Here is a 19,353-nt window from a genome sequence, read left to right on the forward strand (position 1 = left end):
TTAGTGCACACAATATTGCCACTTGAAAAATAATGTCAGGCTGCCAGGTGGGTAAAATGGGATTTAAAATTTTCTGGGTGTTTTTTCACAACAAAAGAAGAAGAAACAGAAAGAGGCTTCAGTCACATCTGACTTTTAGAAAAATACATTTATTTGTTGGGGTACACAAAACTGCTGTGCATGCATACCACAAAAAAGGAGTAAGTACAATGACCCCCATTTGTTTTTCAGACAGGATGCTGGGGGTCACCCCTGCAAACGGTTGAAGGAGAGGCGGTGAGGTTACCGCAATTCCCTTGTATTGTGTGGGAGATGGGGTCACTGCACTGTTTGGGAGATAGGGGTCACTACACTGTGTGGACTATGGGGTCACTGCACTGTTTGGGAGATAGGGGTCACTACACTGTGTGGACTATGGGGTCACTGCACTGTCTGGGAGATAGGGGTCACTGCACTGTGTGGACTATGGGGTCACTGCAATGTTTGGGAGATAGGGGTCACTGGAATGTGTGGGAGATAGGGTCACTGCACTGTCTGGGAGATGGGGTCACTGGAATGTGCGGGAGATAGGGTCACTAAGATCACTGTACTGTGTGGGCTATAGGGTCACTGCATTGCATGGGAGATGGGGTCACTTTGTGGGAGATGAGGTCACTGTGCAGGGGATGGGATCACTGGACCAATTCGAGCTGCAGGGTCAGGCTATACATAACATAATGGGTGGAGCTATCTTATATTAATGCCAGTCAGTGGTACTCTTACATCATCATGGGGGTCATCAAGTCTCACTCCCCCAGATTAGTAATGTTTTCTTCGGAGATGGGCAGTATTTCTGTTACTTGAATTTGAAATATGTATTTCAATTACTTTTGAGTATTTTGTCATTTGTATTTGACAGGGCTGAAAAAAATTCAAATGTAATTTGTAACAAGACACTTTAGAGTGGAGTAATTTTGTATTTTCAAAATACTCAAAATACATTTTCTATGATTCATATAACATAAAAAAAATCATGTAAATACATCTTAAATGAAGAACAATACACTTAGACACACTCACACACAGTGATTTTGTAAGTCCACACTACTCACAGTATTTCCGTAATCAAGCTCATCTTCTGTGAAGTCTCTCGCCCCCTAGCTATTAATTAGCTAGCTATTAATTAGTGCTACAAGTGGGCTTGGATAGTTAACAACATGAAACAGCTCGATAAGCATATAAGACTGTGTTAGCTAGATGTATAACATATATCTGGCTACATATTGCATGGCACATGGTGGTTAACATTATAATAATAATTATATATATATATATATATATATATATATATATATATATAATAGGAGGCGGTTAACAAATATTTGAAAAGTTAGTTGTTCTTAAAGGCAACTAAACAGGCTACTAATTCAAATGGTTGGGTCTCAACTGCCATGTCTTTGAATTGGCCAAGGAGGAAGTTTCTACATGTATTTTACTGTATTTTGAAAATACAAAATACATGTATTTTATCTTGATACATTTTCTGGCACTAGTATTTTGTATTGTATTTTGATACATTTATTTAAGGGGTATTTTGTATTTTGTAACAAGATACATTTTGACGTATCTTTGCCCATCTCTGATTCTCCTCAGTAGGAGAACAGTTTCATCTCAGTGACCCCTAAAGATGGGGAGAAACCCCTGTTCTTCTGTCCACTCTTCCTCTTGGCCTTTCAGAAAAAGCCTAAATAAAAAACAGACTATATTATTTCTTTCCGATGCTTTGGATAATAAAACACTATGAAAAAAACTGCTCTTCCCACACCATCACGCATGATATAAGAGAGATGGTACTGTAGAAGACAGACAGCTGTTACTGAGGTGACCTACATTAGTTTTGTGCAGGTAAGCAGCACACATGAGTGCTCATGAGGGACGTACAGTAGAGAGAAGGGGCAGTGTTCCTTCAGGGATGGGGCAAGGCAGGGCAGGGTTAGACGGGGTGGGGCAGGGCAGGGAGGGGCTCAGGTAAAGAAGTCCTTGGAGATAGCCTCCACAAAGTTGGGGGCAGACATGAGGATGCCAATTGTGCAGAGGATGGTGAAGATGGAGAAGGCCATGAGGCAAATCCGGTCGATGACAGAGGCAGCAAACTTCCACTCGTTGCAGGCTGTCTCGTCCCGGTCCTGATCGCGGAAGCGCTGGGCGATGTAGCGCACCTCCTCCAGGATGCGGGCCAGGTCAGGGTCCCCACCCGTCGAGGAAGGCAGAGCCCCGGGCAGCAGCACCTCCTCCTCACCTGAGCCCAGCAGCCGCCCGCAGGTTACGCCCGAGTCTGGCGTGGTGGTGTAGTGTGCAGGGAAGCCCACGTAGAGCGCGCTGTCATTGGGGGGCTGGGGAGCACCGGTGCTCAGGTTGAGGTCCACGCTGGAGACGCTGCCCCGTGGCTGCTTGTTGTGGCAGGCCAGACGCACCCTCTTCTCCCCGGGGCGTTTCATCCGCAGGAACCAGGCGCACCAGTTCAGCAGAACCACCCGCGTCTGACCAGAATATTAGTATTACCATTTGTTCAGCAGAACCACCCGTGTCTGACCAGAACATTAGCATTAGCATCAGGTCAGCATAACTACCAGACCCAAAGAGCAGCTACACACAAGAACATTTAGATTAGAATGAGCACCAGTTCAGTCCTTAACTCAGACTGCTGCAAAGAACTGCACATGAACACAACCCGCCCCTCCCCCACACGCAAGATTATGTTCCCCACAAAACTGGACAGCAGCCCCAAGTGAGCATCAGCATTCCGCCCCCTCCCTGGGACTGTGCCCATTGGGCACGCTGAGCCTTGCAGCCTCTTGCTGAAAAAGCACTGATGGAGAAACTTTCACCCTTGGGAGCTTTAATTTCGTTTCTGCACATGTCAAGTTGAGGGCAGCAGACACACAAGCTCACCCATCTGGGCATCTTGCCTCCGTCCGGATCATGGTGGTGGTACTGCAGAACCAGGACAGTGGCGATTACAGACAGGCCCACGATCACCATGGTGGTGGCAAAATACTGGGCTGCAAAAGCACAGAGAACTGTCATACATCAGATACAAACCAGAGGACATTTAGAGTTATTCTGAATACGTCATTCTGCTTAAATCTTACAGCAGCAGTGCAGGGCTGCACGTTCACAAAGGTTCGCAAGTCCTATCACCAATACAATACACCAGGAATAAACAACTGTTATCTGACCACGGTCTGTCACAAGCACGACCTTATCAGTTGCCCCACTCCTGTAGAAGTACTGATGGTAAAGACACTCACCAATCAGTGGCACGGAGTCAGATGTGGCTGGCATGATCTCTGCCACCAGGAGCATGAAGACAGTCAGGGACAGCAGCACTGTTATTCCTGTAACAGAAGAACAGGCACCAGCTGTTGAACAGGACAATCACATAAGGGTATGAGCCCTAAAGTCCAATAATTTGTGATGAAGCCAATAATTTGACCAAGCATCATCCAAATCTATGCATAGTTTTTTTTTTTTTCAGATATTCCATTCACAGTCAAACGGGCATACAGTTAAGATCACAGAACCTGTGCTCCACCAACAGGTGGACGGTCCTCCAGCATTCTAGAATATTCAACTTAAGCATTTAAGCATAAGCATATTCTACAGTTTTCAATTTTTGATCATTAACAACTTTTCAGCATTCCAGTTATCACTTCCAGCATTCCGTTCAAACTATCTTTCTTGCATTTTTAGTGTGAACAACTCTTTAGAGAAAAATAAATCACAAAATCTATGCAAATACTTTTGGAAAAGAAATCCTTGTGTGTCTAAAGTTCCTAAATGTCAAAGCAGGATTTGAGGATAACTAGGATTTCACAGCATTCTATGTAAATCCTACTCCACAGCATCATTTCCAGATCTCTGCCTTCTCCAGTTTGCTGATCAATTCCCAGTAATGCCTTTATAACACTGTAGCAATAAACAAAGATCACCTGCACAGCATGTCAGTTAAACTCATGGCCCGGGGCTTCAGCACTGAACAGCAGCAGTACTGCAGCTTCACTGGCTCCAGCCAGCCGAAGGGCTGGAGAGCGGATCAGAAATCCCAGCTCCGCAGTGGACCTAGCTTACAGACTCACTCAGTCACAAGTTTCTTAATGATCTCCACAGATCAATAGTTTACTGGAATCTCTGTCTCTATTTATACTTTCTGGGCCCACTGGCACTGTTAGATTACTCCAGTACACACGCAGCTGTGTCCCACTGAATTGAATTTATGTTGTTATGTTGCTTATCACCCATTTTAAATTCTCTCCATTTCTAGTGCTGGATGCAAAACATTAAAGATCAAATCTGTTAATTTGGTGGCTGTTGCACCCTTCAAACAAGACAGAAACAAACCAAGCATAATATGAAATACGTCAGTGCTGTGTACTTTCCAATTAAACTGCAATGTCACTGGGTAAATGTGAGGTTTTAAACGAGGCCATGGCTCACCAGGCAGGTTCACTCTGAGCAGCATCCGTCAGCACGGACTGCTCTTGGGACACACACATCCGCTCACGGACACACACACCTCATGCTGCTGCTGCCTTGTGAAATCTAAATTAACACTCATTATACTGAAGTATAAATCAATTAACCTCAGTCCAAATTACAGGTACTTTTTAATGAGTAATTGTTCAGACAGGCAGCTTCCCCAAGGACGAGCTCAGACTCACTGCTAATGAAAGTGTTTAAATGTGTCTCTGTCCTTCCTGTGCCAGGCTCTGCCACCACGTGCTGTCGTTCTGTCCCCTGTGCTGTCGTTCTGTCTCCTGTGCCGTCGTTCTGTCGTTCTGTCCCCTGTGCTGTCGTTCTGTCCCCTGTGCTGTCGTTCTGTCTCCTGTGCTGTCGTTCTGTCCCCTGTGCTGTCGTTCTGTCTGCTGTGCTGTCGTTCTGTCCCCTGTGCTGTCGTTCTGTCTGCTGTGCTGTCGTTCTGTCCCCTGTGCTGTCGTTCTGTCTGCTGTGCTGTCGTTCTGTCCCCTGTGCTGTCGTTCTGTCCCCTGTGCTGTCGTTCTGTCTGCTGTGCTGTCGTTCTGTCCCCTGTGCTGTCGTTCTGTCTGCTGTGCTGTCGTTCTGTCCCCTGTGCTGTCGTTCTGTCCCCTGTGCTGTCGTTCTGTCTGCTGTGCTGTCGTTCTGTTCCCTGTGCTGTCGTTCTGTCCCCTGTGCTGTCGTTCTGTCTGCTGTGCTGTCGTTCTGTCCCCTGTGCTGTCGTTCTGTCTGCTGTGCTGTCGTTCTGTCCCCTGTGCTGTCGTTCTGTCCTCTGTGTTCCTGGCTGTAGTGCATTTCTAATATCCAGCACATTTCAAACCCTTCTGTCTTCTTTAACGCACAGGCTGGTGCCAATAAAGACAGGATCTAATATTACAGAGATAAGTGCAGCCATGGGATTTCCACATGCTACAAAGAAAAGCCATAAATCTGGGCTTAGTTTAAGTCTAAGCATAACATTCGGTGGACGCCTGAGCAGAATCAGTGAAGAGAGGCAGTGTAAGTGTCACCATTACTGCTGTTTGGGAAAAATGTGTCTTGCTCCAGACAGTGTGTTCCACTCTGTAAACACATGCACATGTACAGTAACACAGTTGATGGGAGTGTGGCCAGTGAAAGGGATATTTCTGTGCAAGTGTACAGATCCAAAGCTGATCTCAGATCAGCGGAGCGCACTCACCCAGTGAGATCTTCTCTCCAGAGTCTGCAGGGAGCAGGAAGACCAGCAGCGCCAGCGTAGAGATCAGCACACACGGGATGAGCAGGTTCAGGCCGTAGTACAGTGTCCGTCTGCGCATCACCACGGTGAACGTCACATCCGGGTACGGCTCCATGCAGCATTCATAAAACTTCTCATTCCTGCGCCCTGGGACCTCTGCACCAATCACACAGAACATACACAGTGGCACTTCTACAGGTCACATTATCCATCCATGCATCAGTTGCAAGCTGACCAATGAACTTGGCAAGGTTGCTTACTGAATTTTGTGGTGTAGTGATGGATTCTACCAACTGTCTGAACATTAAGCCAATATGGTTGTGAGTGAAAAATGTTTTTAAACCACCTCCAGAAATGGATCAGCTGGCTGTTTAATATGATTGTGAATCATTTGTAGCATGCATGCAAACTGAGATTGATTGTTGGGAACCACATTTGAATCCTTAGTGTTTGGTTATAAATCTTTAGTGTTTACCATGCTGGTCTTCGCAATAGTATCTATATGCCCCCTAACTAAATCTCATACTTCTCTTTAACTCATCAGCTGAGATCACAGTTATGATCTCATATATAATAAATTCAGCAGATGACTCAGTTTAGCATTGAAGTGTCTTACTTTCATGTTCTATTACCATTCTTAGCTTGTGTGCTGTAAGGCCAGAAAGAAAAAACAACAAAAATGAAAGTGAAGGTGAATCTGACAGGCCATTGACCGTACTGATTAATGCTTTCAATCAGGCCTTGTTGAATAGTCGGGGGTGTCTGAAGGGGTGTTTTCACTGGACTGGTACCCCTGAACATAGTTCCCCGCTGTTCATTACCCAAGTGACAGCGGTCCTCAATTACGGCTCTGCCCAAACACCACCCTACACAGAGTCAAGCCGACCTTCACGGGCCAGAGGGCAACCACTGCACAGCCTGTGGCCTTTACTGCAGACAAATGTCTCATTACCTCCACAGGCCAGATTACAGAGAAAGCAGCTCTGTTCTGTAATACCACTAAGGCAGTTGACTATAAATACATCTATCAATCTGTCACTGAAGTTGTAGAATCTCATCCAAATAATGATTTTAACTAATATAATTGTTTTAGAAGGAACCTCAGCATTTTTGGATAGTTGCAAATATTCCCTCTCAAAAATGACAACAATGGGGACAAACCTTTAGCAAATTAAGGGAAGCTTAGGATAGGAATACCAACTGGTCAGGGTGCAACTCTTGTGAGCTTGCTTGTCAGTGGATTATTAGCCCCCCCCCCCCCACACTCTGTGGAGAGATAAGACATAGCATGCATCGATGCCTTCTCTGGGGATTTCTCTACTTCTCTGTGGCAGCTGCCCTCTGTGTGCTAAATTGGGATTTTAACTGCTCCTTGTAAACAGTATTTACCATAGTGCAGCTAGGTTAGATAGAGGAGACGCACCCACAAGATCCCACTCCCCGTTGGCGATGTATCCCGTTATGTCGGCCTCCTCCATCTGCAGGTCGAGTGACCAGCCCCCATAGGTCCAAGAGCCAAACTTCAGGTCACACCTCTGGACATCAAAGGGAAACCAGCGGACGTCGATGTAGCAGGTGCTCTTGAAGATTCCTAAGAAGAGGCAGTGATGAACTGATGCCATGGAAACAAATGCAAGACACAGCAGCAACATAAACATATAATGGTGTTCCTTTACAAATGAACACCATACAATATTCTGAGCTGAAATACTGTTTTTGTAGTTTTTTGTAAGAATTTGAAGTATGCATACAAATGGCCTATGGGACAGAGATTTTTATTGTTTTTTGTTGAAATGGAGATGTAAAAATATTTGAAGGTCCAGTTTGGAGCACCTTTCTCCCTGTCTCTTCCTGAACCTTGTCAGATGATGCTATTATTCACCTGTATGAATTAAGGGCAGTCCTTACTATTGCTGTTCCCTCCAACCACACCCCCTTTGCCAGTAAAGGAGCTGTTTCTGCTGCTTGTGATCTCTCTCTCTCTCCGGCTCTTTGCATGCTTTATTCACAATGGATGCGCATGAAGGTTCCATGTCTTTCTTTTTGGTTTTCTTGTTTGTAAGGTTCAGTTATTATTTTTCTTTGTTGTTGTTCTTGTTTTTCCTTTTTATATCTTTGCTGTCTTATTTTAGTAGGGTGGGGTTTCTGTTTTTTTTTTTTATGTGAGTGTACAGCGGTTTTGTTTTTTTAATTTTTCAGAGTGAGTTCTGTCTCCCATGCTAGGGAATGCTAAGTGACATCATGAGTAATGTCCCAATGCAGTGGGGTCAAAAACTATTTCTGTCTTACTTTCTTTCTCCGCCTCTCTCTGTCTGTCCTTCCTTCTGTCTCACTTTCAGCTGCTTTGCACAGTAACTAGGTACTAGGTAAATATCAAACAACACTTGCAATCACCTGTTCTAACCAGTAGGTGTTCCATTCCTCTCTTTAGTGGGCCACAGGGAAGTGAGACAAACTGATCGGGAGATACTGACTAATATCAATATTAGGATTATTAATATAGATTTAAAATGGTTTATTATAACTGTTATTACTGTTGATTTACATAACAGACACACCCAAGACAAAATATATAATTTACAGTTGAACCTTGAGGATGAGAGGTGTAGTATAGATGCAATTCATTCAGTTAAGTTCCCATCTAAATCCTGCATGCATCAGGCCCTGACACATTACAGCCAGCCTCATGAAACTGTCTCATTACAGTAGACACTGTCATTCTGAAATAGAGTGAAACATGCCCTAATAGTATTCTACAGTAAAGGCAATAAACAAGATTTAGAGGGAACACAGCTGGGATTCAGAGATGGACGAAAGATCCAATGCTTTACCGTGGATGCAAGAAGTACAACTTTGAAGCTTTAAGCTTTTCACATGTAAGTTCTACGTGTCTCTAAAGCCCCCCTCCCCCTCCCCCCCAGAGGGAGTTTTTTTTTGCATGTTATATCAGAGTGCGCTCAGTATTCCAGAATTGTTTTCATACACAACAGTAGAGTTCCTAGCTCCTGTGACTGCCCCGAAACGATGACGCTGCACCTTTCTTATAATTTCAAATTGTTTTTAACTGTCCTTCAGCTATAAAGCTGGAGTCTGTTGCAGTGGAGCAGTAGGGGAGACTCCATTGCTAAAATGCAAACTGCCACATTAGTTCTCATCAGAACTCCACATGTATAGCTCAGGTGGATCAGTGGACTCGCAACTTAACCAATCTAATTGTTTTGCAGAGCTCTATGGTTGACAGGCTTCTACGACTTAAGCTCTTACACATTTGCATCCATGAGTCCATACTATTGACATTACCATTCATTTCACAGTCATAATTATTTTTCTATCCATCTTTTCCTGTTTCTAAAAAGCACTACCCTTCTGTGGAGCAGCATGTCTGAATCATAGACAGTATGGAGACTCACCTGGGGGCAGGTACTGGCAGGACCCAGACGAGTTAACAAGGACGTTGGTGTGAAAAGTGGCATCAAACCTCTCATCAGCACTGCATGACAGTACATCCATCATTAGTATTAGCATCCGTTAGCATTCAGGATGGATTTAATTGTCACATAAGCTACGACTCTGTGGGCACAGTGGGAACCATGAGGAGAAAGTGCTCACACAGTATCGCACAATAGCTGGAGGACGGCTGCGTAAATCAATTCGGCGTACCGTGAAAACAAATTGCACTTATTTAAGTGTCAATAGAGCCTTTATATAAGATTGTGCGGTGGTTTGCAAATGTGCAAATTAACTACAGCAGAAAGGGCTGCTTCAGCTGTTCACCCTGCAGAGGAAAACGACTAAGTAACGATAAAACCAGAAAGGGAGCATCGATCTGCCATGCGGCACCAGGCGAGGCACTGTATCACAGCCTGAGTTTGGGCTGCTGGCTGACCCACTTCATTAATCGACATTTTCCAACTAGCAAATCGCACAGCATTCACAGAGCAGGATGCAAGCGAAAGAGAGCAGGGCTTCATAAAAAAGACACAAATGTTTGACTCCACACACAAGACTAGATAATTTATTCTTTCACTGTGTGTCTGTTTTCCCCACAGTGATTCTGAGGAATGTTAATAAAGACGAGCATTGCATAATTCTTCAAAACGTGCCCATTCTCTTTGTAAACAGTCAGTCTTTCAGGCCCATCATTCTTTTTGCCAATAAGACTCCTAAAGTAAAAAACAATAAATGGGAAAAGGGTTAGAATAAAATTTACGGCACCTGCTCCTGAAACTAAATGAGTCTGCTAAGATCTCTCATAATACTTTTACAAGCAAAAAGAAATAGTTAAAAAAATATATAATTTCTCACATACTTGTATTTTACAAGTGATATAAACTACCACGGACATCAAAGCAAAGCCTAAGTTGAAGCAGGCATGTCCATTTATGTTATGTGCCATGAACAATCTAATAAATGCACCTAAACTGAAAACCCTCCTTACACGGATTCTTCATTTAGAAGCTTGTTCACAAGTTTAGAGAATTGATTTTGGTAAATGAATACCCAAGGATTTAACTGCATAAGAGTTCATGCTGAAAGAACAGAGATTCATTAGGATGCTGAGGAATCTAACAGACGCTGACAGACAGCGAGGTTCAAAAACAGCAGTTTTCAATATGTTACAGAGATAAATCTCTCTGTTCTCGTCTATATATTTTCCAGGATGAATCTGGAAATCTAAATCTAGAACACTTTGTTCCTCATTCAGAGGAAGGAGCTCTGCAGCACTGTCCTTTGTGACTCACACTCTGACTGTGCTGTCTGTCAAACCTCATGCCACACCCCTTATGACTCTATTGCCTGTCAAACCTCATGCCACACCCCTTATGACTCTATTGCCTGTCAAACCTCATGCCACACCCCTTATGACTCTATTGCCTGTCAAACCTCATGCCACACCCCTTATGACTCTATTGCCTGTCAAACCTCATGCCACACCCCTTATGACTCTATTGCCTGTCAAACCTCATGCCACACCCCTTATGACTCTATTGCCTGTCAAACCTCATGCCACACCCCTTATGACTCTATTGCCTGTCAAACCTCATGCCACACCCCTTATGACTCTATTGCCTGTCAAACCTCATGCCACACCCCTTATGACTCTATTGCCTGTCAAACCTCATGCCACACCCCTTATGACTCTATTGCCTGTCAAACCTCATGCCACACCCCTTATGACTCTATTGCCTGTCAAACCTCATGCCACACCCCTTATGACTCTATTGCCTGTCAAACCTCATGCCACACCCCTTATGACTCTATTGCCTGTCAAACCTCATGCCACACCCCTTATGACTCTATTGCCTGTCAAACCTCATGCCACACCCCTTATGACTCTATTGCCTGTCAAACCTCATGCCACACCCCTTATGACTCTATTGCCTGCCAAACCTCATGCTACACTCTGACTCTGCCTATTGGGTGGTCTACATCCTGGACAATACTTGCTGGGTAGTCTGCTTGCTGGACAGTCTACCTACTGGGTGATCCACCTGCTCGACAGTCTACCTGTTGGGTACTGTCTCTGTTGGGTGATGTACTTTTGCCTAGGTGGTATACCTGTTATATAGCAGAATGTCTGGCTTCCATATCTGGCTGTCAGGAAACCTCACGTTGGCCACTCCAGGGTACTCAGATGTATTCCACTGCAGGTAGTAATCATTCCAGTACTGGAGGGGAAGAACACAGCTGCACTTCAACATACTGACACTCACATGCATTAAATCCTTTCTAGAGGATTACACCTCATGTACACTGCCTTCCTAATCAACACACCTTACCTGATCAACACTACTTTCCTCATCAACAGAATATGCAAGGCTGACACACAACGGAATTTCAGTCTAGGTTTGATGATAAAAGCTGTATCAATTCAGGGATTCATAAATAGCTACGGCAGAGAAGGTCAAAAGAGTTCTACAACTGTGGAAACCATCCATTGCATGGCAACCATCTCCAGGCTGTATGGACACCAGCCAAAGCATAGGAGGCATTAAAATATTAAGTCAAACATTCACACTGTTTCATTATGTAAAATGATTCTGGGTATATAAGTAAAGACTGTTAACGTAAGACCCAACATAGACTCATAGCTTTAAGGGCATTTTGGCATGCAGCACAGAGACATCACCTGCACTGTCAGAGGACACATAGCTATCACTTGTCAAAAGAAACCTAAACAGAGTATAGCCAGTAAACCTCTCTGCCTCTGAGTCTGTATTGTGAATATCATCTGGACAAGCCATAAAACTGAGAAGGAACTGTGCGAAATACAATGGAATTTTGTGGTTATAATGGAATGTCTGCTGGCTGAAATTTGAAAGGTTACTTGTTCCCCTAAAGTAAAATGATACTTAAGTGCCCTACAATACTCTGCTGTACTCTACCGTACTCTGCTCTCTCCTGCAGTAACCTGCTCTACCCATGAGTTATGGTCATTATAACTCCAGTGTGATGCTATTGAGATGAGTATTTGAATGTATTTAAATGAGCTCCTTGGTCTATATGACATATGAAAAGTTATCAGCTATAAGAAGCCCTAGGTAAGACGTCTCCTCAAGAAGTATATCAATAATACCTTCTGCATAGTTTATTTCATCTTTTTTCATCATGCCCAAGAACAAAATCTTCTATTACTGCAAAAATAAATATTTAAATGGACTAAAACCAGCCAAAGCTGACATTTGAAAAATATACACTGCTTCAGGCAAAAAGGAAATTCATCCCTCAAAGTAACTCCACCAAAGAAATGGGTTCAATGGATCAATCAATGCCAGTATTAAGAAAGGAAGGTGCTTAACAGAGCATGCATAACGTAATTAAACAGAAAGAGCACACAACTGGTGGGGACACGCTTTGCTACACAGAAGAGGGAAAATTTTCAGCAAAAGAGCAGAAAGACTCAGAGATTACAGAGCATTAGCACTTTGTAGCACGCTGTGTTTTATGTTCACTTTCTGAGGGGCATTGGAATGAATGAATGCATTGGAATCTTTTTAAAGGTTTCACTTGACAACAAGAATGGAATATTCAACACCTCATAAAATTCACAACAGCACATATGTATTTGAAATATATCCATTGCACACCGATTCATTTTAAATAAAGCAATGACTTTTATCAGAGACAGTAAGCAGGACCACGTCATACACCATATGCACGCTGCGGGTAACAGATTCAAAGGACAAAATCTCTAGAAACAGCAACAGCATCAAAAAAACAAAAACATGTTTTTTGCATCATTACTTGTTTCTTCCACATTAAAACAGCATCAAATTCCTTAGATCCCAGAGCCTTATATAAAGGATAAAATAATTTAACTTTGCTCTTTGGGGATGTTTAAAGCACTGTTAACTCAGGGTACCAAAAGGGATTGTCCCTAAAGATATACTCCCTTAGCCCTTGAGTCTTTGAGTCTGCTTCCTTTGGTCTTTGTTGATCTTGATTTGAGCAGTGTTTCCTCCTGGCTGCGTTGATCTTTGTTGGTCCAGATTAATTTCCTTAATGTAGTCCCCCAACAGCATTGTAACTGGCAGGAGTACTGATACGAGCTGCTGTAATCTTGGCCTGCAGAGACACTCTTTTGGAAGGAGGACAAAATCTGTCCATCGGGCCTGTTCAGCAGGACTGTAAAGGGCAATTCTGCTTTGTTCTAAGGATGGTGCGTTGTACTAAGTGCCCATCACAGTTAAAAACCCCTCAGCTGCTGGATGTGAGTTTGGAGTGAAGGGGCCGGAAACGTGCAGGAGAACAAGGTGGGTGCTGATGGATGTGGGCAAGGGTGGTCACCACAAGGTGTGTGATCGTAGATTTTGAGTAACACATAGTCATAAGCACACGGACACAGAAGATGAAGTAAACAACCTTACCAACTGTAACCATATATTGGTTGTCAAAACCTGGTTCTTCTCATCCTGCAACACAGAGACACATCAGCTTTAGACAGATTGAAATAAAAATGCAGTGCACTGAGTGCAGTGCAAAGTGTGTGTGTGTGTGTGTGTGTGTGTGTTTGTGCGTATGTGTGAGTGAATGACTGTGTGTATGTGTGTGTGTTCTAGTATGGGGGAGCAAAATGAGTTCAGTGTGTTTTTTCAAAATTCCTGTTACACTCTCTCTGTCAGCAGGTCCTAGTGTGCAGGTACTCACCACATCCATGATCTGCATCAGACTAAAGCTGAAGTGCACAGTGAGTGACTGGGAGTCATTGAACACCGGTCGCTCCAGAGGGTTGTAGTTTCTCATCAAGTCTCTATAGAGCCTGCGCTGATGCTCACCCTGCAGGGAAACTGGGAGGAAACAAGAGACGCTAGCCTTCTTACTGCACAGCTGGATCCAGCCTGGCTCATTGTACCACCTTTCCACCATAGAGCTGGAACCAGTTTGGATTATTATACCCCTTTTCCATTACAGAGCTGGAGGCAGGTTGGCTCATTATACCCCTTCATCACTATGAAGCTGGAACTAGGCTAGCTCATTATACCCCTTATCCACTGTAAAGCTGGAACCAGGATGACACTTTATCCCCCTTTGCCACAATAAAATGAACAGGCTGGGTCATTATACCTCTTAACACTACTATGGAGCTAGGTTAGCTGTTGGAACCAGACCAGCTCATTATTCTCCTTTGACACTGCAAAGCTGGAACTAGCATGGTTCATTAAAGTGACACAAAGGATCCCCTCTGCATTCAGGTCTACCTAAGAACATTACAGCTGAGCTCTATTTTATAAAGGTGGAAGTTTTCAATTTTACAGCAGCTACCAAAATGATCATTAACCTCCAATTCATTGAGGATGAAGTCCATGAAAATGCCCCAGACTGACTGCTGTGAAATACTGCAACCCACTCCAAAGAGATCCTCGAATTAATTACACAAAAGCCTGTTGTGAGTGAAGGATAAAGGAGACTGGGCAGCTCGGCTATTTCATCCTGAGAGAGGCATTCTGGGCTGGAAACTGCCAGCAAAGTCAATGTTTTGCATTAGGGAGTGAAAGGGATGATGGGAGAGATTACAAATCAGATGGCGCTCTGCCGGGCCGGCTCATTTGGACGCTTCTTCATCGATCCGGGCACCTCATCAAATGGTTTCTGCTGGATCCCCAAAGGTTCAGCCTCAGCCAATCACATGGGTTTCAGTCTCAAACAGAGAGCCTGGTCCAATCACACTTGGCTTCCAATCTCAAACAGAGAGCTGTGTCCAATCACATGGACTGTTCTCATCTCACTACCTTTCCATCACATCCTCTCTCAGAAATGCTGACCTCTGCCAGGCTCTCTGACTGACTCTGGATCAGCAGAGGGCACAATTACATGAAAACAACTGCAAGCAACTTGTCCATGTTTAGGAATAATGGCTCTTTTCAGTGCATGGCTGCCCATAATACACATACTGTGCTCCACTGTGGTGAGTGGTACCAAGAGTATGTGTCTCCATGGCACACAAGAATGGCATTTAAGTAATTCTGCACAAGGCCTCACTGAAACTCAATTGTGAATGATAATCACCCAAAGGGAGTAAACCCCAGAACAGAGGGACATCATATAGGCTGCATGTGTTTTTTGAAAAGGCAAGGGAGAGGACTTCTAGTCCAGGTTGTTTCGGTGGGTTTAGACATTGACCTGAAGACTACACTTCCTCTGGTTTGGCTCTTGCAAAAAGAAGGGGGTTCCCTGGTGTCCTTGCCATGTTTCCAGTCTGGCCATTTAAGCATCACCGAATTTAAATGGCTAAATAAATTCTGCATTAAGGTGAGTATTTTGGTGTGAATTAGTTGCCATGTCAACCCTTTCACTGGAAAGCCCTTTCAGGTCCATGAAAGGCACTACATAAATGCAATCCAGTATTATTATAAAGGGAAAGTAAAAAGCTAATGGGCTACTGGACTTTGAGGGGTTGACATTAGAGTAGTCATCCATCACAGTGTCTGACATAGGGATGTAGTTGTTATATTCAGTTTTATTGCTTTTTTCAAGATGGAGAAATTCTGCATGCTTGTAGTTTTAATATTTATGCCATTCACTAAGAGTACTCTTAGCTGAGATGATTCAGGTTTTCAATAAAAAACAGACAGTACAAACGTTTGGCAATTCATCAAAACAGAGAAGAACCATGCCAGATATGATCTACCCATTCACATATGAACATAATTGTCAGAGGGATTTTCACTTAGAAAACATTTACACAAACGTAATCAAGCCTGTGGGCGTGATGCTACAACAAGTCAGCACTGCTACATTTCCGGCAAACCATGTACCACATGACAATACACATACTCAAAGCATCTACAAATGCTAAAATGTAAGGCAATATAAAGATCACAAAATCAAAGAATTATCCATGGTATTTGGTTACATTTAATGACATTAATGTTGCAAGTTTAGAAACAACTAAACTTGCAACTGCAATCAACATGTCCATGTTTAGGAAGAAAGGCTCTTTTCAGTGCACGGCTGCCGCTAATACAGATTGGTTTGTGTTATTCTGTGCTCCACCATGGTGAGTGGTAACAAGAGTATGTGTCTCCATGGCACACAAGAATGGCATTTAAGTAATTCTGCACAGGGCTTCACTGAAACTCAATTGTGAATGATAATGACCCAAAGGGAATAAACCCCAGAACAGAGGGACATCTGTTCCACACTTGGCTCTGATTCAGGAACCGTATGAATCAGCCTCACTGATGAACAATCAGGCTGCATGTGTTTTTTGAAGAGGCAAGGGTGAGGACTTCTGGTCCAGGTCGTTTCGGTGGGTTTACACATTGATCTGAAGACCACACTTCCTCTGGTTTGGGTGACTGTAATTTGGCTCATTGCAGGAAACAATTAAATCAGCACAACAGCTCCGACAGGTTTAACAGGGAAGCTTCACTGCCAAGAACTGACCTGAAGATGCCCTGTCCTCTCTCCTGTCTTTTCAAAAACCTGTCATCAGTGAGGCTGATTCATACTGAGGCTACAGAGCCAAATGCAGAATAAATTCCCTTTGTTCTGTGTTCCATTTACTTTAGGTCATTATCATTCACAACTGAGTTTCAGTGAGACCATATGCAGGATCACTTACTGCTATTGTCGCATGAAATGGAGAAGCATTCTGCATTCAATCAGCACGGAGCAGAGAATAACACAAACATAGCTTTTAAAGTTGAGACAACACCAGAGGGAGACTGGAGGGAGACATAGCACAGCATCTAGCTCTGTGACACTTCTGTGATACAGAGTATAGATGGGCAAGTATAGTGTGGGCAAGAGGCAGGCCAGTTCCAGGTGCTGGCACTGACTGAGAGACAACACAACCATAACAGGTGCTCTCACTGAGTCACTTATTCAACACTACTATACCTCAGGTGCTCTCAGAGTCACCTTTAAGACACTACCAGCAGACTTCATGTCAGAGCTCCGGACCAACGCAATATCACAGGCTGCAGCAGGCAGAGGCTGACTGAGTCTGTTTGCACAGAGATGCCAGATCTCACAATACAAAGGCTTTTTTTCCTGATCAAAGTTCCACAGACACTGGCACTACCTGACTGTAACAGGCAAACAGCTGTGGTGCTCCATCTTTAATCAATAATTACTGATACTCTCCAACCAGTAGGCTATTTGACAACGTGGAATATCGCTCACGAATCATGATTACTTGAGCTTCACAGAAATGTTCCTATTTTGCCTTTAAACCTGAAATTCTTGTCAAATTTACCGGATGAAATTTGCTAAGTAGCTTATGTCTTGTTTCACATATTAACCTTTAAACTATCAAGATGTTCTCTGAGGCATGCATTGTGAGCAACAAAAGCTCGTTTCCAGAATACAGAATGCCTTTATTGTCATTGTATTAAAAATACAACGAAATTGCAGAATGTGGTCCACATTTCAAACCATTGCCTGAAGGGTGCATTCTTCTCCAAATAAAATATAGATGAACACAATTCTTAGTATTTCTGACTGAATTCATTTTTCATGACACACGGATAAAAATGTGTATAGTGATTTTACTTTGATTGCATGCGTGAAATGAAATCGGACAAATCGAAAATGCTTAGCCGTTTCATGAGCCCCATGAACACTTTCTCTTTAGGCGGTTTAAAGTATGTTCGGTTATGCCAGCCAACCGACCAGCTGTTAAATATCAATACTGACATAATTCAAAATGCTCATCTGTTATTTTGTTGAGAGGTTTGGATCAAGAAAAACCTGAATGGCTGTCGATTGTTTGAAACATAACACGCTCGCTTTTTGAGTTGCAGCTCCAACTCGAGTGATATTGCGCCCGGTTTTAAGAATCAGCAATTGACAGTCCTCGAGAGAACAAAGGCTTGATACTGGTGTAACCAAGGAACCCCCAGTTTAACGACCGACACAAGACAACCCGTTTAGAACAAAACAAATGCTAATCTGACCAAAAGAAACGCTATTGGCAGGAGTTAAAAAGGCTTGCGGAATATAAGAAAACACGAACTAGGTAAATGATTTTAAAAATGTATGTACGCAATGATAACAGTTAAGACGATTTAATCGTTCAGTGATTAATAACTAGATAATGACACAATTCCACAACCGGCAAATTATTAAATATAGACTAAACTGTACAAATTAACTGAGTATAATAAAAGACATGCAGCACATACCTTTCAGCAAGCAGGCAGTGCCCATGAAGAAGAGGATAAAATTGCGAGTCCCCATCGCATGTAACAGTGAAACAAACTAGTCTATTGCTATCTGAAAACGCCGAATTTAAGAACTCAGTTTAAGAAATGATGTGCTATCCCAGACTCTCTGCCGCGCTCGACTTAGATTTCCACACACAGCTCTGAACTGTAAAACCCGAGGGAACCAACAGCAAGAGATGCGAGTTTGTGTTTTTGTTTGAGGGGGGGCAGTCCCCTTTGAAAACCTACACATAAAGCATTTGTAGTAACGCGCTCGCATGGTCTTGACAGCTGCTGTAGGAAGTCTGACATTCTCCATCAATCCTAAACTTGGACCTCATGGGTTTCACGCTAATGGACCTCTCTGTGAAGTGTTCTAGCTTGGTTTTGTATAAGGACCGTTCTAAATTCTATATAAACGGCGAATAAAAATGATCTTAAATGATTAATTTGGTAATAAACGTTCAACTGATGGCAAAAATATCAGAATATAGCCAAGCCAAGTCAATAATGACAAATTGTAAAATCGGTAAGGAGCAGATCAATTTTAACGACTCGGCTGCATTGCCCAAATAGTTCTACGTTGTTAATTTTTATTGGCAATTCATTAAAAGATGAAAGTCACACAGGATGAGAGTTAGATAGTGCAGTAACTTCAAAATAACGTTGTGGACATGCACTCTTACAATTTCATCAATAGTTACAAAAATAATTCTTCGGATCCATATTCGTTGCTGTTACCCTTAATTGGACTGTTTTGTCCGATTTGTTACATTGCATTTCCATAATTCAGTCCCGTTTATATGTACGTTATAAAATTAGACCCTGACATGGTTATTGTATATTGTATATTGTATAGGCCTAATATTTACACCAATAAAAACTGATGTAGAACGAAAAAAACTCTTGGATCCTTTTCATTGGATTAGCAGATATTGAATGAAAAACAGATCCTGGCATTTATTCTATTTT

The 19,353-nt window shown here is 43.0% G+C and overlaps 1 protein-coding gene across 1 annotated transcript; it reads right to left on the minus strand.

Annotated features, from left to right (window-relative positions):
* Positions 1–1,959: 1,959 nt before the first annotated feature.
* LOC118788049 (neuronal acetylcholine receptor subunit alpha-7-like) lies at positions 1,960–18,509 on the minus strand. Its single transcript, XM_036543886.1, has 10 exons — positions 18,361–18,509; positions 13,880–14,019; positions 13,600–13,644; positions 11,291–11,400; positions 9,142–9,221; positions 7,155–7,322; positions 5,693–5,887; positions 3,291–3,377; positions 2,932–3,041; positions 1,960–2,519 (listed from the first exon to the last, which is right to left on the minus strand). The coding sequence occupies exons 1-10, from the start codon at positions 18,413–18,415 to the stop codon at positions 2,004–2,006; spliced, it is 1,506 nt and encodes a 501-aa protein (XP_036399779.1). The 5' UTR covers positions 18,416–18,509; the 3' UTR covers positions 1,960–2,003.
* Between the last annotated feature and the right edge of the window lie 844 nt (positions 18,510–19,353).

Source organism: Megalops cyprinoides, chromosome 13, assembly GCF_013368585.1.
Source record: "Megalops cyprinoides isolate fMegCyp1 chromosome 13, fMegCyp1.pri, whole genome shotgun sequence".
In the NCBI taxonomy this organism is placed as follows: domain Eukaryota; kingdom Metazoa; phylum Chordata; class Actinopteri; order Elopiformes; family Megalopidae; genus Megalops; species Megalops cyprinoides.